General features: G+C 33.8%; 2 protein-coding genes across 2 annotated transcripts in view; one reads left to right on the forward strand and one right to left on the reverse strand.

The window, feature by feature from the left end:
- Positions 1–451: 451 nt before the first annotated feature.
- On the forward strand, positions 452–1,739 carry LOC147073543 (uncharacterized). The gene has a single exon (XM_085944793.1). It carries the CDS (start codon positions 626–628, stop codon positions 1,736–1,738), a length of 1,113 nt encoding a protein of 370 aa, XP_085800919.1. The 5' UTR covers positions 452–625; the 3' UTR covers position 1,739.
- Positions 1,740–3,850: 2,111 nt separating this feature from the next.
- S6KL (ribosomal protein S6 kinase like) overlaps positions 3,851–24,962 on the reverse strand; it is a 190,942-nt gene continuing 169,830 nt past the window's right edge. Inside the window, exons 8-9 of the mRNA XM_085944374.1 lie at positions 6,443–6,619; positions 3,851–4,965 (exon numbers count right to left, since the gene is read on the reverse strand). Of these exons, the coding sequence (XP_085800500.1) occupies positions 4,840–4,965; positions 6,443–6,619 (303 nt within the window). The 3' untranslated portion in view covers positions 3,851–4,839. The remainder of the gene's footprint in view (positions 4,966–6,442; positions 6,620–24,962) is intronic.

Here is a 24,962-nt window from a genome sequence, read left to right on the forward strand (position 1 = left end):
ATTTACAAAATATTCAAAGTTATGTATGATTTAATTGCATACTTTTAGATATTTTAGAAATAGACATGTATTTTTTGACTATTATCTATTATGGCTTGGTTTCTAATGGTTTAATTGAATTTTAAAAACTAACCAACACTATCTGTAAATTGTAGTCTTATTTCAATGAAAACAAATATGTATGTCTGAAAAAGTTTAATGTGCACTGTTTATGGCGGATCTTAACAGCCTACCTCCACCCTTCGCCACTGATGAATATACACCGTTTGTCGTTGTAACATTGCCAAATAGCGAAAATCAGTTTCATTGCTGGGCAACGATCCAAGTGCAGGATATGTTTGAAGGCAATATGGGAGAGTTTATAAACTGTACTAACACTTGTACAGGTGTTATTCCTGAAGACGAGATCGAATCGAGAAATGTATTAACATGCATCGAAGTTCACACCTATGTGTATATCGCAGATTTAGTTTTGTTTATCGATAAAACAGTCGATTTTAAAGGATTCGAGTTGATTATATTCGCCGTTCACGTGCCTTCAATTATAAGCATTGATGAAAATATTGAAGGCATAAAAAAGTTTCAAGAGAAGGACGGTAATGTTTTAAATATTCTTGCAAACAAAATGAATTTTGGGGGTAAATATATCAACGATCAAGACAGAGAATCCCGCAACAATCCAAAGTTTCACACATTCCTCGGAGGTTTGATGGATGTGGCCAATCGAAAAAAAGACATCTTTGCCAGCGCCATCTATCTTCTACCCTTTTCATATCCAGCTTTGGAATTAACGTACCCTATAGAAGGCAGTGGGCTCTGTTTTATCGTACAGAAAGCGGGTTTAATTCCTAATTGGATGAACATGATGCATATCTTCGATTTCATGTCGATAACTTTATTAATCGGCGCATTTCACGTAATGGTTTTCATCTATTTTATAACAATGATAAAAACTAATAAGTCAAGCGTTTTTAATGCTATAATCCTCGGATATATCTACACTCTACAGCTGTTTCTTTCATTACCCGTTCCGTGGGTCGGAAAAAATGACTCGCTACGTTCGATAGTATTTATTTTATTCTGGTTAATATTCCTGGTGAATTATATATTTCAAGGGTTGATTGTATCGCTTTTGACTGCGCCTCGGTACAAAGAAAACATCAATACATTCCAAGAATTGTATGATACAGGATTTTATATAGAAGGTTATCCGTCACCAGACGTAATACTACCACCCACGTCTGAATTATTCATCGGATTAAATAGACGATTCAAAGCTAACCAAGAACTTTACGGTTGTGTTTACGATTTGAAATACACGGACAAGAAAGCGTGTTGGTTTGACTGCCTCATTGCGAAGAGAATTATTAAAACTATGCGAGATGAAAAAGGAAATCCTCTAATACACGTGGGTACAGACAGAATTCACAATCATTATCTATCATACGCGTTGCCGAAGGATTGTCCTTGGAAGAGAAGATTCGATTATTACCTTTCAAATATATTTGAAGCCGGGTTAATTCAAAAATGGCGTGAATCTACAGGTATTGCTCCAGTTGAGACAGTCGTCGATATCAAAGTACTGCAGATGTCAGATTTCATGCCGTATTTTATTTTGTTAGGTGGCGGGCTAGGTACGGGATTGATAGCATTTTTCATGGAGTGGTCTCTGCATGGGTTAAATAAATGTTTTGCTTTTATTTCGAAGAAGAGACGAATTAAGAAGTCAAGGAAATGAGAGTCGTGAACCAAAGATGTTGAAGAAAATCCTTCTTCTACAGTAGAAGGATTTTCTTCAACATGGGTTCCCAAACGTATTTGATTCACATCATGCTTGGTACACATAGAACAGATAATAAATAGATATCCGATAGGCTATATTCAATACGCTACATTTTGATACAGGGTTTTGAATGTGTGAGTATCCTACGAAAATGAAACACGCATTATGTACGTGCAATAGTGTGTATAATAAACCAATATTAAATGAGTGTCAATGCATAAACCGAGAGCAGTTGTCAGTATTCGACGTATGACGTATTCTAGACACGTGTTTAAGTTTATCCCGGATTCTTTCTTACTCAGGATCGGTTACCTGCTACTCGACATATCGACAAGATAGTTAAGTTCAGCAAAAATATCTGTATGACATGTATGTAAATGTATTGTATAAAAATTAAACTACACTTATAATTTTAATAATCAATGATATATTGTAAAATAGTTGGAATGAAATAAATGATCTTATTATCTAATATCTATTTGGACAACTTTGACTCATTAGTCTAACTTTGTCCCACATTGTTTTCGATTTATTTATGTACACAGCACAGCAGTGGCTAGGGGTGGATGGATGTAGGCTCTTAAGATTCGACATAAATGATGCACACTAAGCTTTGTCAGTCATACTTAATTGTTTTCATTAATTTAGGAATACACTTTTTCAGCCATAGTTATTTGTTTTCGTTGAATTAAGAATACTACAAACCATAATCGATAAAAAATATTCTTCTATCTATAAAATATCTAAAATTATTTATAGTGTAATGGCACAATTTTAGATATTTTATAGATAAACAAATATTGTTTGACTGTTATCTACTATGGCTTGGATTAGGCAGGGTTTAGTTGAATTTTAAATAACAACACTATCTACACATTGTAGTTTTTTAGTTCAATGAAAACAAATACGTTTGACTGAGTTTAGTGTGCACTATATATGTCTGATCTTAACAGCCTATATCCACCCTTCGCCACTGCAGTACAGCAATAATTCACAAACAAGTAGAACACCGCTAAATCAAATTGATGACAGACATAATAATTATATAATTGCTGTACTTAGTGAGACCAAGTATAAAGTTACAGATAATTCTAGTAAAGAGAAATCAGAGATAGTAATTATATAATTGCTGTACTTAGTGAGACCAAGTATATAGTTACAGATAATTCTAGTAAAGAGAAATCAGAGAGAGTTCTAATTATTGTTTACATTACATTTATTAATATGTTCCACTAATACTTCTGTGGTGTTAGAGTAAAACTACCTACTTAAATTGAATATATCAACTTCTAAAGAGAGTTCAACTTTTCAATGGTCCTGTTAGATGCAAAAATGTACACGTAGTCAATGTAGTGGAACCCCGATTTTACGTGCAGTTTCTGTAGTCCCGTTTCATTTTAGTACATTTAATTCTCAGTTTTATGATTTTATTTCCCGAAATATTCATAATTTAATTAAAAATACGTATCATTTTGACACATTCAATCAAATGCATGGCAATCATTGTAGTGAATATGTGCATTTCTATTTATAGACACATTTACAGTAGCCAAGGTCAAGGTTACACAACGCTATTCGCCGCTGTAGGATTGGTTTACCGAATAGACCAAATGTTCAGGAGACGAAAAACAAATTTCATAATCCTATATTTAAATACATGGAGATATTTAAATTGTTATTTTTACAGCATATGAATGATGTATTCATTAGCATTAAAAAGTAATTTAAAGAAAGGGATGGTTCTCGTCCAATTAGATAAAAAAAAACATTCTGCATTAAGAGGTCGATTTCGACAAAAACGGATATTCGGGAAACCAATCCTATAGCGACATGTTGGTGGGAAATCTTTAGTTTTGCTATTATTTGTCATTCTGTGTTTCATTTTGAATGTTACAGTCACTTGTTGCTGACATTTTTCATTATTATTGTTTACATGATTTGTACGCCTTGTTTTTTTTTGTTTAGACCAATGGGAAAGGAATATTCTTGAAAAAGTGAAATAACACATTGACATAATATGTACCAAACCAATTAGTATAATGTTTTATTAAAATATGTTTTTTTTCTGTCCTTTCAAAAACGTAAAATCAGGGTAACACTGTACATTTCTGTACCTACATAAAACCTTATTCTAAACTTATTATTTGTGTATTTAGTAAATTGTAACAAGTGACTTGATTTGAACCTACATTCATAGCAATCTGCTAAGTCTCAATTAAGCTTCCGGCACAAGTGTCATTCATGTCAATACTTTGTAGCTAATAGGTATGACATATATCGTCGGTGTTTTGTAAAAAGGGCGAATCAACCATTTTGGCGAAATCGAGATTTTAATGAAAATACAATATGTACCCTACTAGCTTTGTTGTGTAAAAACGGCGAATTTTTATGTCCACAGGAAAGTACTTAAAAACGATAATCGACTAAAATTAAATTAATTAAAATTACGAAATAAAAAGCAAATGTGACATATTAGCCCTTTTAAAATATTATATAATAATACCTATTATAATGACAGTATTCTTTTTAAGCTTTATTATAAACTTGTTAGATATTTATAATCATCTACAGGTAAAAAACAAATAAATGTCAAAAGTTAAAAATCCTCCTCCTGTAAAGTAGCATTTTGGTTAATTCGCCCTTTTTACAAAACACCGACGATATATTATATAATAGGTGTGAGGGATTCTTCATTCAGTCATTAATGTCAACCGACATTTTTAATTTTAAATCGTTTATTAATTATTACCAACTTTGGTGTCAGATTGTCATAATTTTTTTGATCAAATTTGAAAAGGTATTTTTCTGAGACTGAGAAGAAAAAAATATTAGTGTTTCCCAAATACCACAGATATTTTTCCTAGAGAGTGCTTACTAGTATTTTATATGTGTTAGAATGATATTATTACATTTATACATAAATTTTGATTCTATAAGAGAAATTTATTTCAATATTTCTGGCTAACAGGTAGTTGAAAAATATACATTAGATTTCCTTTCAAACATGACATTCAAAATGTCTGAGATTCATGGATATTCTTTACATTTGATATGGTTTAATTAAAATTCAGTTTATCAAAATTGGAAAATATCGATTCAGCTTGCTTGACGAGGTCCTCTTCATCGTTTGGGTGAGGTGGCCCATCAGGAAAGTGTTTCTTCAAAATATCGTTGGGGCATATCTGAAAAAGGTCAGAACAAAACTTTAGATCGCAAGTTAATTATCCAATGAGTAAGTAATTACACCCGATCCTCAGGGGATATGTTCCAAAGACTACCGTGCAAAACAAAAACGTGTAAAAAAAGATAAGGTGCCCATACAAAAATGGTAGATAGGTTCCATTACTTTAAATCAACTCAAAATACGAAATTCTTGAACTCAAAAATAAATCGAATTTATTTATTATTTATGTATAAAAATATTTATACATAAAAATACATAGTTTTCGATTTAAATTTAATTTAGCATAGAGAAATATATTCATTCAGTGTCGCTATTTGACAATAAACGTGCCCGTTTACTGCTGTTTTTCGCTGGCGAAAAATCACCCCCATCGCTGGAAATATTTAATGACGCTAACGCCGAAGCACGCGGCGTGTATCTCGTATCAACCCGAAGTGACTGACTAGTGGCACTATGTATGTATATCTGTATATCATTTCGCATTGATGATTAATTTGCAGCAAACTTCACACCGTTATTGCCGTGTATGTTCGCATAATATATCAAAACTGCAAACATTTCAACACAATTTTAGATTCACCCAATCATTCAATTCAATAAATTATTAAATATAGTTATAGACATTGACAATAAGTGGTTAATTAATTATCTACTATATAGATTGGACATTTTGAACGCGGTTTGACTTGTACCAAAGCAAAGCATTCATGATATTATAAAAAAATATATTTAAAACTGTCTGTGAAAGGATAAACTGTCATTAATAATTATTGTGCATAAATAGGCAGTCAGATACACTGTACCATCTTTATTTAGAATTGTATTTGTCATATGAATACGTGTATTAATTAAGGCGCTAAGTACCAAAAACAAAAAAACTGTAATTTTTATAGAAAAGTGTTCTACATACTAACGCCAATAACTTCAACTATGGTCTAAGTGCCTCAAGCAAGTCAAAAAAATACAGCAAAATATTTAAACCTGTCGACGTTGTAAGTCCGTTGGCCTGTTTTATTTATAATGGTGTAAATAGCACTACAGTGGTCAACCTCATTCAATATAAAATGGCTGACGATGGTGTGTTGACACTTGCGAGTTCTTAATACCTAAAATTATAGAAGCTGCCGTGATTGCTTCACACTGTAAAACCACATTTTTCAAAAGGTCTGCTATATGAAATTTTACTGCAATGACTCGGTATTTTGTAACTACAGGCAATACTACTTTTTGGTACTTAGAGCCTTAATTAATACACGTATTCATATATACATAATACTGAAATGTCAAAACAGGCCGCTATCTTTAAATGCGCCAATATAACGAATATTAATTTTTCTACGGCTAACAAGTCAATCACACTAAATGATGAAAAATCGCTCGCCATCAAGTATTGTAATACAAAAAGCACATAGGACTTTATCTAGTTATAGTTCAAGCATATTATTTAAAGTATAATTAACAATTATTAAACTCACCGTCATAGATCTGACTTGAGCAAAATTAAAGTCCTTATAAAATGCGGTCTCTTGCAAGGTCTTGATGGTATGCAAGCGGCGCCTGGGATCCACATCAAGGAGTCGCAGCAGCAGACGCTTGGCAGAATCGGACACGTCACCTACATCTTCATGTATATCCCCTTCAGCATTCGGATACTGTAACAAAAACATAAAAATATTTAAATCATAATTCTTTTGATTACTTTTCTACTTATATAATGAGTCAGGTTTGGTTGTTTTATGACTATTATTACGATACCTATTAATAATTATTATGAATGAATTTTTAATATACACTATCTGCACGTAATACAATAGATATATTATACAATAGGTATATTATACAATGTGCATATTATATTGTCACACTGGAAGTTATGGTACTTTACGATTAATGGCCGAAGATTCAACATGATTTCAATTTGAAGGGGGCAAAGCTAATTGATAATAAGTACCTACTTCATTTACGGTTGGATCAGACCACACACATTAATTTGATTGACACATGATTTAAGATTTGACAAAGCACATTTATATGATAATTATACATGGTTATGGAATTGATTTTTAAGTTATTGAAAGGGGCTTGAGATTACAACTTGAGATTGTCCCAGAAGAAAAAAAAACAAGCCCGGGGAAGTTACATTTAGAATTGGATGCTGAAGGACGATTTATCCCTTTTTAGGTATACAAATGAGAAAGTGCTCAAATCAAACAGCTCTACTTTGGTCAATCAATTACGATTACATAATAATTGGAGGAATAATTATTGTGAAGAAGAAACATTATTTAATAAAACAGTTCATTGAAGTTTGTTTATAGGTCATACCTAATTCCTTAGTAGAATCACTTAGCTGACCAATCATTTAAGCATTTTTTCACACATCATTTTATATTATGTTATCAGTGACGTCCCGTGGGGGTAGGCAGATTGACCGTCGCTTGGGGGCGGCAGTTAATCGAAGGGCGGCAAATCGAGATTTGGTATACTTATAGAAATAGCTAAAAATGTTTTGTTTACATGTTGTACCTACCTACAATAATAACTTTGTAAAAATGGTGTGGAAATAACAACTCTGTGTATTGCAAACATGGTACAAACCAAATGTGTTAGAAAAATCTGACTTTGATGATTTGGGTACCTAAGTGTCAAACTTAATTATATTTATTCGCTTTTTATATCTAAATTTAATTTTGTATGCTTTATTGGTGTATATTTTGTTAGTAATGTATCAATACAACACATTTCTTAGATACTGGAGTCATGAAAGGGTGATAAAAATACTGTATAAATAATTACAAGATAAAAAGAACTTTTTATATACCACGTTTTTAAATTTTCTGTTGAATCATATAAACTTGACAATTCTATGTATTAATAATTTAGGACAAATAAGGCAATTGTCAACAAATCATTTTTTGCTATTTTGCAACAAAAATATAGAATACTGAAATGTCATTTTGATTTCCATAGTAACGCACGTATATATTAATAATTTAGTTGCTAGGACCACCTCCTTAGCAACCAATATTAGTGGATTGGATTACGGATTTCTTCCGAAATAACTTTTCATACAAAACAGAATTAACTGAAAATGAATTCAATTCTACTTAAAGATGGCTAAAAGTATTAAAAGAATGCATTGGCATCGTGTTCTGATATATTCTAAAAGTTTCAAATGTCTAGCTAGTCGGGAAGTTAGTTAACAATCGATTGCAAGATTTGTACTGGATAGACAATCACCAAATGGGCCGGCTTTTTGGCGCTGCCCAAGGGCGGCATTTTGCCTAGGGACGTCACTGTATGTTATGAATAATTATTATGGGTATTTTTTATTGTCCTTTCCAAGTAAGTATTACCGACATCTGACGCTTGGCGAAAATACGATATGGATTAAAAAACAAACAATAGATGCCACTGTCGTATTTTTTAATAAGACTATTGCACCAAAGATGTCACTGCAATACCCGGTAAATGAACTTGCTAGGCGTTGCTAGCGTAAATAAATAAATAAACAAATAAATGAATATCGGCATATTATAATTTCATAATAAATTAATAACACGACTGTTACTTGAACACTTTAAAATTAGGGAAATACGGGAAATTAGGTAGGTAGGTGGGTGTTTGCGTTATCGTTATTGCGTTTTAGTAATTACCTAATACCCCATTTACACGTGCATGTACAGTACGTATTATCACGGCCATAACAAGAAAATGCACGTGTCAACATGTATTATCATGCAAATTGGAAGATTGCATGCATGAATCAAAAAAGTTCGGAAGCTTTTGAATGTTCACGCGACAGTTGGTTTGTTCGATAACTGCGTCTGCGCAGTTGAACGAGAGAGTCTCATTTTTAGGTTAACCGATTTTCACTACCTGTCAAATAGTAGGTACTATAAAATGATAACATCGCGTCTCGCTTACTCTTGAAGAATGAGATTGGCGAGACAGTCAGCACTTTTACGTGTAAACGTTTATTATCGCGATAGTTTAAAATACACACTATAGCTGCAAGTAAATCCATGCACGTGTACAGGCGCTATAATATAGTTACTTGGGTTGATTTTTATCTGCCTTTCACGATTCAATCTTGTATTCAGTGATAATGGGTTACCTGCCAATGTTTGATTTCATACTTAGCTCCATCAACTCCCTAGGGCAGTGGTTGTTTCTTGTTTTTGGTTTATGGCGCCAATATAAACAATGTTTAATAGAGGTCTAAAATTTCAATTACTCAGTTGAATAGTTTCTCAAATCTTACAATGGAAATAGAAATGCTTACCCTAGTTACACCCTAGGCAACTTACTCCCAGCGCTCGAAATGGAAAATTTTACGAACCGGAGCGCTTGATAATTTTACGAAACACTGTTACGTATCTAATTCTATACATATATGTATTTAAAAAAACGATTTTGTTAGATTTTTTATAATATGACATATCTCGCTCAGACGGTCAAATTAATATTTACACTAGACGGAGCGATAATTGTGGGGATTGTATGAACCGGAACGGCGCTCCGGTGCGTTCCGGTCCATTTCGAGCCCTGTTTACGCCTAAAATCCCCACAACTTCCGGGTCTCATAAAATATTTGATAATGCAAAATACTTGAATTAAATCCACATAATATAGTCAAAATCTAATAAAACTACGTATCTACTGCAATATGTAATGATCTTAACTTCCAAAATCCAACAAAAACTCTTTAAAAATCGAATGATTCACAAAGACAGTTTCTACAGACTATTCACCTAATTTAGCTAGCCGATCCGCCACATCCGGGCCCCCAGAGTAGAGCCCTGTGAGTCCCCCCTCCTCTTACGAGGGCTATGCTTGTAACCAGGGAACTGAAATACATAACGGGTATGGAGTAACAGGCAACCGATCTCGAGTGTGAGATAATATGGGATACACTTAAACACGTGTCAAGAATACGCTTGTTCTTCGCTCTGACAACACTGCTTTCGGTCTATGTACCTACTGACGTTCATTCAATATTGGTTGCAACACACACTATTGCACGTCTATATACTTTGTGGTTCATTTTCGTAGGACACTCAACTCACATAATTGGGGTCTAGCCTATCGGAATTATATTTATTACACTGTTCTGTGCTTGTAACTCATTTAATTGACTGTAAGCAGAAAGCTAGAATTATTCACTATTTTAAATGAGGATTTTCAATACGTACCTATTGTACCTATAGCCAGGGAACTGAAATACCTAACGGGTAAGGAGTAGCAGGTAACCGATCTCGAGTAAGGAAGAATCCGGGATAGACTTAAACATGTGTCAAGAATACGTCATACGTCGAATACTGACAATTACTGCTCCCGGTTTATGCATTGACGTTCATTTAATATTGGTGTATTAGACACACTAACACGTGCGTAATGAGTGGTTCATTTTCGTAGGACACTCACACATTCAAAACCTTGCCTCAAAATGTACCTAGTATCTGTACTGTACTTGTAACTCATTTAATTGACTGTAAGCAGAAAGTTATAATTATTCTTTATTTTAAATGAGGATTTTCAATACGTATTATAAAACGTTATGTGTACCGTATCAATCATTAAACAATTATTATTATTGTATTGCAGAAGCATATTTTTCTTCAATACCTATATGAGTAGAGTAGCTACTAACCTAATAGTTATTTTGAATACGCTTGTGGATTTTCCACGCATACAATTATCCAGGTACTACCGCTCACAGCTGATGCGAAGATACTTTCGGACTTGTGTTTAAAATCTCAGGTTTAATGTAGCATTAAATTTGTCAGTCGAGAAGAGATATTTCCTGACGGGCCGCAGGTCAAACATGATAACGTATTTACCGTTCTAGTACTTACCGCCATGCCCTCGATGGCAGTGGCGTAGAAATAGTTCTGTTGGAGGAGGATAATCAACATGTTAGTCGGTGATGACAAAAGCACAGATATTTTACGATGGAGTGGTTGTAGAACGTATACCACGTTTGGTGAATTCACATACTTAATGTGTGTGTCACTTCCTTGATATTATTTGGAATATCATCTTCAGGGTTTGTCAAGGCTGGCTATAGACAGGCCGCGGCACTGAATAGTGAGTTACGATGGCAGCGCCAGTTATCGGTTATTTTCAAATGTAATGCGGTAACTCATTCGTAGTAAAAAATAAAGATTTTCGGTTGTATATTTCGTTAAAATCAAATTAACGTATTAGGTACAGTTTATTTCAATATGCAACAATCATCATTTTTTACAATAAGCAATCTGTTTACCCAGCCCAGTCATGACAGATGCGAGGCCCTTAGATGTATTATGTTTCATCTAAAACTATTTATTTATTTATTTAAGAATACAAAACATTGTGGACATAACAAATCTAAATTCAAGACGTACACAACATGAGATTTACATTATAAGTCAAACATAAGAGAGAAGAGAATATAGAAAAAGAAATATATATATATAATAACAATAATAATAACAAAAAAAAAATATATAATCAAAACATACTTTTAAGTATAATTTAATACAGAAAAATATAATTTTTGAGAACGGAAAAAATACAATTTTATACAGAAAAATACAGTTTCAAAAATAAAATGCAAAGTACATCACTGAAAATGTCTATGTCTTTAGGGAGCGCATTTACTAGTCTTGCACCCCTCGCTAATGGTGCCTGATAGGCTTGACGCGAGGAAACGGTTCCAATCCAGAATAAATCATGACTGCGACCACGTAGGTAATTGACAGGCGCATGGAAATTCAAATTCATTAGGACACCAGGATTGGAAACCATCCCTCGCGATTTGTATTGCATCTTTTATGAAGCCAATGAGCTAATTTTGAATGTGTTTTTCAATAGTGGCCCTAAATAGGCAAATTGATCATGATATTCTTTTAAAACTAAACTAAGTACAGTAGGCGGTTGTAATATTTTGTATTTTTTTCAAATCATAATAATATGTTTCGCATCGTTGTCAATATGTCGAGTATGCTGGGTGCGCATATTATTATAACGTGTTTCAAACTCTTTCAGGTGTTCCCCAAGGATCAAATCTCGGATCAATTATGTTCCTCGTATTATTGTCAATGATATTGTGAATGAAATGGATGAAATTGAATTTTTACCTTTTGGAGATGATTTAAAATTATATGCACCAATCGCAATGATTTGGATTGTTATTATGTTGCAACGAAATCTCTGTTCACTTGAAAGTTCAATATGAAAAAAAATAAACAAGAATTTATACTAATAAGTGTTTCTGTATCACTTTCAATAAGCCAAGAACCCCGATTTAATATAATTATATAATGTCAAAAAGTTGTTTTTGAAACATTATTTTAATGTACTTATAAAATTGGTTATGTTTCTTTTTTAGATTTTTCTTCTTCTCTTTTGTGACAGTAATATATTCGATCGTGTTTTGGAAAAAGGGCGTAACCCACACAGAACAAATTTTACAAATTTTTTGAATGATTTTGGTTTATTATTAATAAAAAAATAGGCACAGACATTGGGTGCATGATGATTAATGATTTGGTGTAATATCTTTTCGATCTACTAATAATTAAAGAATATATTACAGAAAATCATTAAAATTGAAGGTAAATGCTTTTTTCCTTAAATTAAAACTTAATTAAAGCTCAATTAAAACCTGAATTTAGATAATAAACCGACATTTGCGGCTTACTTCCTTTTTACAGAACATGTATTTAGTTGTATACATTGTTAATATCTAATAAAAGCACTTTTCGAAAAATCGAGGGTTACGCCCTTTTTTCTAAACACAGTCGAATTTTATTATAATGTAAATCTCATGTTGTGAACGTCCTGAATTTTGATTTGTTATGTCCGCAATGTTTTGTTTTCTTCATTAAATAAATGTCATTCTCAATTTTTCCTAAGTGATATAAGATTCTACTGCACAAGGGCTTCGTGTTTCGGATGTTTAGTATATTATATTATTTCCTCAAATATTTGATTGAACTTAAAAAAAACAACGTTATTTTTTTGTTTCATTCATTTTCATTTGGTTAGGGCGCGAAGCCCGATTGGGTTCAATCGGTACAATCGCCCCAAGATCGGGCCGGAATTTACCATATTATATCATCCGGAGTATGAGCAATAACTAGCACTACAATCTAAATTTACAGTTTCGTGTCACGGTCTGACTATAGCGGACCTTGAAGGTTTGTGGATATTATGCCTAAATTAATTAGGCGATCATGAATAATATATAATGTATTTCACACGGTGATATCTAGTAGGGATATGTAGACCATGCACTGTTTATGGGTGACAGATAAAGGAAGAAAAGCGAATAATACAATAATAGGTATCTATATAACAAAACGATCGAATATACCAGGCATATTCAACGTGTCGATAGCGGAATGAACTTTGGTCGATCGCGTCGTAGAAATTGAGTCATGAAATTGTAAAAAACGTGTACGCTCATTCAATATTGGTTACAACACCCACTATTGCACGTCTATAATGTGTGGTTCATTTTCGTAGAACACTCACACATTGAAAACCCTGCGTCAAAATGTATTATATTGGGATATAGCCTATCGGAATTATATTTATTAATCTGGTCTGTGGTAGGTAAGTACTTATTAGTGTTGTTGTTTAATTTGTAATGTTTCAGTGTGCTCAGCCAAATATAATATGTTTGTCCAAGTTAGATAGGAGAGTATGGTTGCTGCCTTCTTTGATACTGGATATTACCTACAGCCTACTTGAATTTGGACATGTCTGGTGTATTTGACCGAAAGCAAGAGTCCAATCCTTGTACAATAAAGCGCGACATATAAATTGAGGTGCATGTCGTGGACTATCACGTGACGTCACAGTAAGCTGCCGCTACGGGAAAAAAGTGTGTAATGTCGTTTTTCTTGGTGTTCAAAATGTTATCAGTCTGATGCTCCCATCCCGTAGCACATTTTGAACCTTTAAACGAACATTGTCAGATAGCAAAATCTGCCGAAATCACCAGAACAACAATTAGGTCACCTCAAATTGTACTACACTGCATCGACACCTGCATGACTCAATTAATGTTTTTTTTTATCATTTTTTACATGCTCACACATTTTCGAATCATGTCAAAATCACGATTTTTTTTTGTATTCAGCGGTAGACACTGTATTTTCTATGAGAACTATTCTCTATCTATGTTCTGCGGGTTGGGTTCCGTTCAAAATATTATTGAACTAACAGACTCGTTACTAGGTTACTCCATCATTGAATATACAGAGATTGTGTTCATTCAAAATCCTGCAAAATGACGAAACCATATACCAAATTTGTCGCCACATATGACACGTGACAATACGCGACATGCATCACAATATAATATCGCCTGTACACGTGCATGGATTTACTGTCGGCAATAGTGCTTATTTTAAACTATCGTGACAATAACTGTTTACACGTAAAAGTGCTGACCGTCTCTCCAATCTCATTCTTCAAGAGTAAGCGAGACGCGATGTTGTCATTTTATAGTACTATTTGACAGGAGTGACAGAACGTATTAAACATCGGTTAACCTCAAAATGAGTAGTTCGTTTTTTTACCGGCAGGTTCGCCATTATCGTTCTACTGCCCAGGCGCAGATCTTAAGCGTCAATTACATTGAGCTACTTTACAAGCTGTACAAAGCAAGCGATTCAGCTACTGCGATTGTGACGATGACACACAAAACTTTTCATTCTCTGAGAAGCCAACAAGCTAGCGACTATTTTGACAGAACGTAGTTCGTGTTTTTACCGGGAGGTCGCTACCATCGCTCTACTGCGCAGACGCAGTAGGCCCATACGCCGGCGTGTAGCGTGTAAAGTTGACCGGCTTTCAACTTTCCTCGGTAGATTGTTTACATTCTGCTTGTTAGCTTGTTCGATGATGATACTAGGCGGTTTTACAGGCAGATTGTAAATTCGCCAACAAGCAGCTCGTAAAGTAGCTGTCATTGACGCTTAATACATGTTTACCGATACATTTTCTTACTGTGAACAGTAAATCCATGCACATGTAAACGGGGTATTATCACAACTTGACGCATAATTTATTGTTTGTTTGTCTCCTTGGTTACGAAGTAAATACTCCAAAGGGAACGCATTGTGAAATTTTCCTCTTCAAGGGCTTCTTCCGATTTACTGATTCAACTACAGGGCGCTACTGCCTCGGCAAGGCTTCGCGATTCTATTTTAGTCCATCGTCAGGTCTAGATTGCGGCAACTGGTTAGATATTCAGCTCCGCTTAGTACAGAAATAACTCGCAGCGAGCCAAGCGGTCGTATTTTTTTTTTGCTTCAGTTTTTCGCGGCGGAGTGGCGCCTGACAGGTTATCAGGGAAGGCTGGAACGACCACTGGATGAACGATGGACGCTTTGATAGCCGCTATTAAACCCCCTACGACCCGATGTCTAACTCATTTAATTTCCATTAATATTTTTAAGATACTCGTATTATATTTATTAAACATTAAAACAAACACTAGCACATGCAAAAATGGTAAGGGTAAGGGTGTTCATTCGATTTCGATAGGTGATTTTAAATAAAATTATCATTAAACGGTACAATATAAGGCAGTGGTGTCGAATCATTCTGGCGCTAACAGATAATTTGATACCTAATCTAAAGCTCCGTAAAAAATGGAACGAGCATATTTATGTGAAATAGTAGTCTGCCAAACGTTTTTTACCTAACGGCACAAAGGGATTTTTTTTCATGGATTTTTTTCATTTATAATACACCAAATTATCCTCCCCCAAAACATATTATTTTCTCAACATAACGATACCTTATTAGTTCAAAAGGGAAACAACTCAAAATACCTTGTTCTAAGTCTAAAATAATGGCGTTTGAAAATTTCGCATAAATTCTCATTTCAATGTTAAAGTCTTGGTTTATGAAATAAGTGTGTTTATTTTTTATTTATTTCGAATGAACTTGGTCATGTACAATGAATTTTTACAGTTTGACAAAAATAATCAATCCAGAAATTCCTGTTTATAATTGAATTGATGATTAATCCCAGAAGGGGTTATTCGATTTTTGACCCGTTAAAGAAATTTTTGATTATTCTATTATTGAATTACTTATTATATTAATATATTAATAAGAACTATTAATAAGAAAATAACTTTCTACATCGAATGGCATTATTAACTCAAAATCTTGAAATTTTGAGTTGTTTCTCTATATAATTATTAGGGTATCGAAAGTGAGAAGGATACAATTATTGATTCCGAGAAAAATATGTCAAAGCGGCTGACAGTCATAAAATACCCTGCTCCAAACCCTTGGTCCATGAAATAGCTTTATTTCAATTTTATCAATCTGCCCTGTAATCCTGGACGATCCAACGTCAATACTCTTCAGTCTTATTGGTTGAACATTCTTAATTTTCATGTGGCATAGTCTAGCCATCTTGGATTTGCCCGTCCAAGTATTCAATTAATTACCCTCAGGGGTTGCATACATAGCCTGCCTTGCTGGCGCTTAGCGTAGTCTCTGCATTTTCATATACCTACCTTTTCGCCCCTATAAAGAGCGTGCAATGTCCAGCTCCTCATCACACCTCCACCCCGAGATGCCACCTTCTTTAACAGCCACAAATTTATTTCTCAAGACTCTTCTTCTAAATACATATATCCATATATCCCTCATCCAAAGTATTACATAGATGCAAAATACAATAATAATCTCAATCGATTATCATACTCATACATTAAATTTGTATTTAAGCCGGGTCGCATATCTTAACTCGTCCGACTGCAACACATCGAATATGTCAATGTGATTTTGTAAGTATTCACAAAACACATCTAACCTAATGTACGTCTGCACACTGCTCGAATGCGACATGTTAGTTTGAAAACAAGCAGCAGGTGTCGCAAGCAACAAATGTTAATCAATATAATTATGATGCATGTATAATTCCAAAATGTCCACTGGCACATATTATAATATACTTAATATTATAAAAGTGGATTTTTCATTTGTTTTGATTAGAAGACAGTTACAACACTGTGCCCAATTTTGATTTATGACTATATCTATATACGAGATGATTTTAAACGTGCGACAGGGCTAACATTACATTCGTTCTAGAGAGTGGCCATCGCCTCTACAGACCCCCCTAGATCTGCCTATGGTACAACAGTGAAGGACGTATTTTTTATCCATCAGTAAATCAGCTCGAACCGGAACTAACTCTTTGAACCTAATTCGATCAAGCGATAAAAAACAACAAAGATGATAGTGATGAATAGTACGAAATATACGTCACGTTTTTTGGATGAGAAAATATATGACGGAAGTGATACAAAAATCGCCCTGATCATTAATTATGATTATACTCTATTTAATTAATTAATTTACACCATATTGTTACTGAGAGAATGCATTAAGTCAGCAGTCACATTAAAATTACATTGTTTTTTGAAGTTATACCTACTTCTTTTGGGGCGTTTAGTAGAGAGTGAAATTGAGACGTTACGAAAGTGCGCGACAGTTTGAAGTTAGCTGCGAATCAGTCAGCTGTATACAACAAACGCAAGTTTGATAGTAGAATTGTTCCGTTATTATTGTCGGCCATTTGCAATTCCTTACGTAAACAAATGATTAAATGTCAGTGACAGTTGTTACTTTAAAAATAAAAACAACGAGAAATAATTAGATAAGTGTATAGTAATAAACCAACGGCGCTCCAATAAGCGGCCCTTTTTCTTTAGTGTGTAATTTAACAAGATAATTAAGAGCTAGTCAAAGAATCTAGGTTATCACAAGTTTTGTTTTTGTTTTGTTACACCAAAGAAGTATAACTTCTAATGCGCGTACAAACGTACACGCACCGATTTTTTTATGTAAGTATACATACATACAACTTATCGACATCGAATCTTATGTTTTGTAATATGCCAAAAAGGTAATTCTTTATAATGTAGAAAAAATATTTTTAAATCATAGAAAAATCTACGTGGGAGAACGCTTTGAAAAAAAGTCCTTTCTGCGATTATCGCAGAACTTGTTTTAATGACTTAATGCTTTCTGTCAGTATACCCTCAAGTTGTTACTATTTTAATAAATAGGTCGGAGATTAAAAGAATTGTGCACTTTTATATAAAAAAGCATGAACTGATAAATATCTCTAAGAGCCGCTTCAAAAATTTGACAGCAGCCCCTAAATTCAAAATTTTTTTTTTCATCATTACTGTCTGATTGTATTAAGGCTATACCTCAGCTGAGGCATGGTCTAAAAAGATCGTGACTAAGCGATGCGCGGATTGCGGGTCGCGGGTGCAAATGACGCAAGCCGAACGAAATATAATTTGTCATAATAGTTCAACATGCATCCTTTTTATGTTATGTTTATTATTATACCTATTCATTGACATGTTTTCTTTTTCAAGTACATGCGGAACGTTTTTTAGTCATCTTTACACGATTTAAGAATATATTCATACGACTCCATCACAAAATAAATTGACGTGCGAACAGGTCGACTATCCCTCTCCGAATGGCAACGCGGCCAAAATTTCGTTCCACATAGTGTTGAAAATTATTTTCCGTTTCACTTATATACGCTTTCAGTTTGAACATGTATTTTATAGTGCTGAATATTGATATTTGACATTTTGCAATTGTAGGACCAATTGTGGGTGACAATTAATAGGTGATAATTCCCGTGAAGTGATCTAAAGTTATTGATACTCTCGATGTTTTTTCCGTCGCGAATCTGAAGAAATCTTGATTGAAAAGGTCCTATTGCACAAAACGTTTGGTTTTCAGTCAGCAAGTAATCATTATTAACTATTTTACTCAGAATGATTTTATTTTTGATGTAATTCTTGTCAAATCCTTTTCAACAGACCAGATAAACATTTTGTTTTCAATTTGTGTATCATTATCATTCATTATCATCAACCAGGGTCGACCCACTGCAGCATGAAGGCCTGTCCCAGTCCTTTCCACCCTTCTTGTCTCTAGTTCTTCGCTGCCACGTACATTCATCGAACTTTATGAGATCGTCAATCCAATTGGTTTTAGGTCATTCTTGTAGTGGTTTAGTGCCCCTTGGGTACACTTTAAGATGACAGCTGTCCACTCACCATGTTAATTCATCTACTTAGCGACTTTTATCACATCATGTACTCTAGTCTGCCTCTTTACGCACTGGTTTATTTTGTGGTCTTTCCACGTTATGCGTAGGTGCAGTGCGTAAGGTGCTGGTCTTCCACCCGAGAGTTCTGAGTTCGATTCCCGGTGAGGACACAATATTAACGTGTTTTTCTCAAAGCTTGGGTATCTTTGAATGTTCAAAATTACTAACAACCACCTTGTACGAAAAAGCATGGTTATTAATAATTCTAAAAAAAAACCTTTAAGTACCTTGCTATGTTGCCACTCATAAATTTTTGATTTAAGGTTCATGTTTCACATGCATATATTACGCTTAACACACAATGGTAGGTCACATTTGAAGATATTATACAATGAAAGTAATTGAAAATTATCAGACGGCACTGAGAGAGTTAACACTTTCAGGCAGCCTGCAAGTATTATAAAATAATATGAATGTTACATACCCCACGTTTATTATTAAACATGATTATTAATTAATAGTTCAATACATTGTGTAGGTATCTACTGCCTGTTTCAAAATGTAGTGTCTATCTGAATTCTATTTATTAATCTGTTCCGTGAAAAATACTTATAATTCACGAACGTCTAGATATTTTCGAATTTCATTCGATTGCGTAACGCTCAGTTGTTCCGCCGTCGATTCGGTCATGTGCATATATTCTATACACAAGGCTGCTATCGGCGGCTATCGAGGGTAGTATATTATATGTGTGTATTAAAGCGGTTAATTGTTACAACAACTTAACCGTCTGAACTGTCAAAAAGCGCTATGTTTTAACAGCACCTCTCGTGGCTGTGTTAACTTTTAGAGCGAAATAGACAGTTTCGACAGTTCAGATGGCTAATTTATTGTAACAATTATAATACCTCAATACATACATATGATAAACTACTTTAATAAACTATCTATTTTATTATTTTATTCAAGACACAAGATTTGAGAATGTAACATTCTATATAATGAACTATTCAGTATGGGTATAGAAAGAAATAGTTTATTAAATTATTAGCAAGTCTAAAGTACGTTATAAAAACTAAATAATGGAGTAATCGGGCGACGTCGGTTAGTAATTAAGGAATTAATCTTAATAAACCATAATATTATAATATAGGTATGAAAACCGATAGCTAACAGTATAACGCAATTCGATAAGCATTTCATGTAACAACTACTAGGTACTTAATATGGTCGTCGTTCAATAAGATGCCCGTAGCTTAATTGGAAAAGCACATTGGCGCGAATCCGACATTTATACAGGTTCCCGTCGGATGTCGTATTTTTTCCCACAAAATAGTTTCTTTCTAGTGTGTATATGGAAGAGATGTTTTCAAAGTATGTATATTTATGATAAAATACCCTCGATAGCCGCCGATAGCAGTTTTGTGTATAGAATAGATGCGCTGTTTTGAAATCGCCACTTCAGCGCATCTATTCTATATTATACAAGACTTCTATAGGCCGCTATCGGCTGCTATCGAGGGTAGTTTTTCATTTTATATATCGAAGTATTAGCACTTATTTTAACATTTACAATAAGTTAGTTGTAATTGTTGCAATAAGTGCTATGTTTTAACAACACCTCTCTTGGCTGTGATAAATTTTAGAGCGAGATAGACAGTTTTGACTGTTTAGAGACGGATATCAAAAATACGCAAATCTGCGATATCAAAAATGAAAACTACCCTCGATAAGATATATGAACCCCTCTATATACCCTTGAATAGATGCGCAGATAGATATATCTTATTTTATTTATATTTAAAATAAAAAAAATAGCAGGTAATAAACTAACTAACTACATCTGCAAAAAATGAGAAAGTATTTTGACGATTTTGAAACATTAAGTACCTACCTATACACGCTAACGATAATTTAGTTGTCTTATCAACAGTGGCTATCGACTGTAGTCGAATTCATCCGTGTTCAGTGTTGCCATCTTTTTAAAGTGGAATTATAGTACAGAGTCTCCAAAATTATAGTATTTGGGAAAAAATATAGTACGCGATGCAGTGGCGAAGACTCCATACTAGGCGATTATTTAAAGCCTACATTTTTAAGAAAAATAATTTTTATTTTCATGTTGACGTATTTATATAATCACAGATAATAATATATTCAATATACCCAAAGACATCTGTCGTATAATTGTCATAATTTTACGATCTTTTCCCATATTTCAATAAGCACCATCTATGGCATCTCTCGAAAGTTTAAAAAAATAGAACACGCCGCGTTTCGCTTCACATATTTATTGTATAGAATTATTTTCGCGAGAACCGACGGGTTTTTCAATATGAAGTTTTTTTCTCATTATTTCAAAATGTCTGGCGTCTCGCTTTATAGCTTATTTACAAGCTGTTTCGTTTGCGCTTACGTCGCGAGAGCACATTTATTCAAAATAATTAATAAGAAGATAATTTAAAAATAATTTATATGGGATTCAATCACATAAATATGTATTGTTTGTTGTTAAAAATATTAAATAATTTATCTCGTGATTTTTATTTATTTATTAGTTCACTCATTAGACAATTTAGATATCTGATATTGTACCTACCTAAGTCTGTGTTTTAAATATAGAAGTATTTTAAAATGTCTAGTTTTACGGGTTAAATTATAAATTGTTTTGGAACATAATATATATACAGCCACGGATATTTTCATAGATGATAAGTAATATATTTTGAGCGTATGTTACGTTTATAAATGTTTAGGAAAATACATAAATAATTCAAACTAATTGCTCATTTTTATGAACTAACTATAACAAACCAATTAAGCTTTTGAAATTTCTTCGTTTTAGCGTACCTATTCATCAGTAGTAATATTGGGTTATCTTCTTATTTCCAGCAAATATATCTGACAAGCATGGTTACTCCCATAGCCTACCTCTTTCAAAAAGTCACCCTTCGCCACTGACGCGATGTCATCTGTCGAAAATGTATAGGTTTTTTATTTCACTGAAAAAAAAATAACGGAGAATTTGAGAAACTCCTAGACCCCTTTTATTTAGGTACTACTTCCGACCGACAAAGAATTCTAGAAGAAATTTTATTTTAAACCAAAGTTAAGGGATTTTTTAACGTTTTTCGAGCATTTTTTTTCTAAATTCTCCAATTTTTCTTATATTGCGAAATTATAGTAGGTACTTTGCACCAATTTCGTCTTTGAAACTAGAAAATTGTGTAACTCCAAAACACTACTTAACAGGAGAGACAAAAAGCATTATGGTTTCCTATACAAATATATGGTTTTGGAGTTAAATCATTCATGATTTAAGAGCATACATAAGTGAAACGGCAAATAATTTTCAACGTCAATCGGAGACCGACAGTCGAGGTGTAAGCACGTCAATTTGTTTTGTGATGGCGTCGGAGGAATATAATATTCTTAAATCGTGTAAAGATGACTAAAAAACGTTACCCATTTACTTGAAAAAGAAAACATGTCAATGAATATACTAGTATTATTACTAATATAATAATAACATAACATTAAATGGACGCGTGTTGAATTTTTATGACAAATTATATTTCGTTCGGCTTGCGTCATTTGCACAATCCGCTCATCGCCTAGTCACGATCTTTTTAGACCATGCCTCAAATGAAGTATAGCCTTAACAATATTACAATTTTTTTGGAATTACAAAATTTGCAAGATGGATACATATATATTAGGTAGAGTAATTTGCGTGCCAAAGTCCTGAAAGAAACCTCGATAGTAAATGCGAGGTATCCATAACGGCATCTAGAAAAAAAAGATGTATAGATATTATAAACGGCCACTAGATGGCATTCAAAGTCAATTTTCGGTTAAAACGGAGTTACACAATTTTCTAGTTTCGACGACGATTTTTCGAACGCAAATATCGAAATTTTTGTATTTTTTACGATATTCAAAATTATAGTATTTTGGGCGCAGCTACTATTTCAATTTATTTATGTATTTTTAACATATTGTGGACATTACAAATTATAAGTTTAAGACATTCACAACATGACATTTAGAAACAAAGCAATATAACAGTATTACATAAACAATTGATAGATCAGTATAGAGATAGATAGTAAGTTATGAAACAGTAGAAATGTGTAAATACAAAAAAAATATAAATTAGATAGGTACAAGGAAGTACACCGGATGAGTTAAGCAGACCATATTTTAAGAATTTATAAAATAACGTCCACCTATACTCATCCTTACGTAGGTGGAATATATCAACACCCGAAGCAATTTCGCTGAACATAGTTATCGCCATCCCAATTGGCATTACCAGTGGCAGGTTGGTTCTGCTCCTTGGGAGAATAAACAAGTGATGTTCTCTATTTCTAAGATAGTTATCAGGGACACACAGGTCAACACTGTCCAGAATGGCATAGTTCTCATTTATACTTTGTATAAGTCTCAAGGGAGTCCCAGTGGGTATCCGGCCTTTAGGCCGACCTCGGAAGAGATGGTCGGACGCCATCAGCAAGGATGCAGCGAAGCTGGGTGTGACCGACTGGAAAAGAGAAGCTCTGGACAGAGACGCCTGGAGGATGGTTGTGCAGTCGGCCATGGACCTAAATGGACCTTAACGCCAGTTTAATCATCAATCATCATCATAAGTCGAAAAAAATACGTACCTAAATAAAGATTTCTTCTAAATTGCAGACTGCAGTATGTAAGCATGCCTAAGAGAAAGTCAGTTAGATAAAGCCACAGATAGTATACATACAACCTCAAGCAAAGGAGTCTCAAGAATTTCTTCTGAACCCTCTCCACCATAAGCCATACGTCAACTGATGCGGTGCCCAAACAATAGACCCACTCTCAAGTCTGCTTCGAAGTAAAGAATTAAATAAAAGTTTTAATACCGTTACATCCGAAAAGACCCGGGAAGTACGCATGACGAAGCCCAACATGTTAAGCGTCAGCGTAATAAATGTCAGTTTACTCTCAAACGTAATGCCAAGATCCCTTACAGATGATATTCGTGACAGAACTCTGCCATGCATCGAGTATTGGAAAAACAACACTTTTGAGACTCTGGTAAACGACAAAAGATTGCATTTATCAATATTGAATTCTAGTTTGTTACGCCTGCCCCAATCTAATATATTATCTATATCAAGTTGGACCTGACGACAATCGTCTAAGCTGACAACTTCCAAAAAGAGTTTCAAGTCATCAGCGAACCTATAACATCAGCGAACCGAAAACTATACCGGTTTTATATCGTACATAATACGCGGACCAAAATTATAGTACAAATACTATACTTAAAGTACGGTTGGCAACACTGTCCGTGTTATAATATGTCATGGCATCGATCTGTCAGCCTATTTTTAGCTTGATAAACGTGCAAGTTCGTAAGAAAGCATCGGCTGTACGATCTAAAAGCTAATACCAAACATAAAATGCAGATAAGTACTGAGACATAAGAATGCGGTTTTAAACGGAGATAACATCGATTGCCTTCTTCTAGCTCTAGCACTACCAGTCCAGCACATGCGATTCCGTGTACGGCAGAGAGATACGTCGGTAATTCAAAATCTGCATTTTTAAAATGATTGCGTCGTGGCTCTTCTTTGTTTAATTAAGTATTTATATATCATATAATTTTACAATGCGATGTTATGAAATGAATAATTCCGTGTACGACGTGAATATGCTGATAAGTCTAAAAATATAAATTCTCAGGGCAACTATTTGTACGCTTGACTTTAATGTGGTGCTGGTTAGTTTTTATTACCACGTTTTTCTTAGCTCGTATTCTTATTTGTCCGGAGGTTGTTTACCCAGTAAAAATCTTTATATTAAATAAAAATATTTATTTCTTCTATTTCTTTGTTTTTAAATGTCAT

The sequence above is a fragment of the Rhyacophila brunnea genome, unplaced genomic scaffold (assembly GCF_057557595.1).
Source record: "Rhyacophila brunnea isolate RB1 unplaced genomic scaffold, BYU_Rbru_1.0 scaffold_17, whole genome shotgun sequence".
Classification (NCBI taxonomy): domain Eukaryota; kingdom Metazoa; phylum Arthropoda; class Insecta; order Trichoptera; family Rhyacophilidae; genus Rhyacophila; species Rhyacophila brunnea.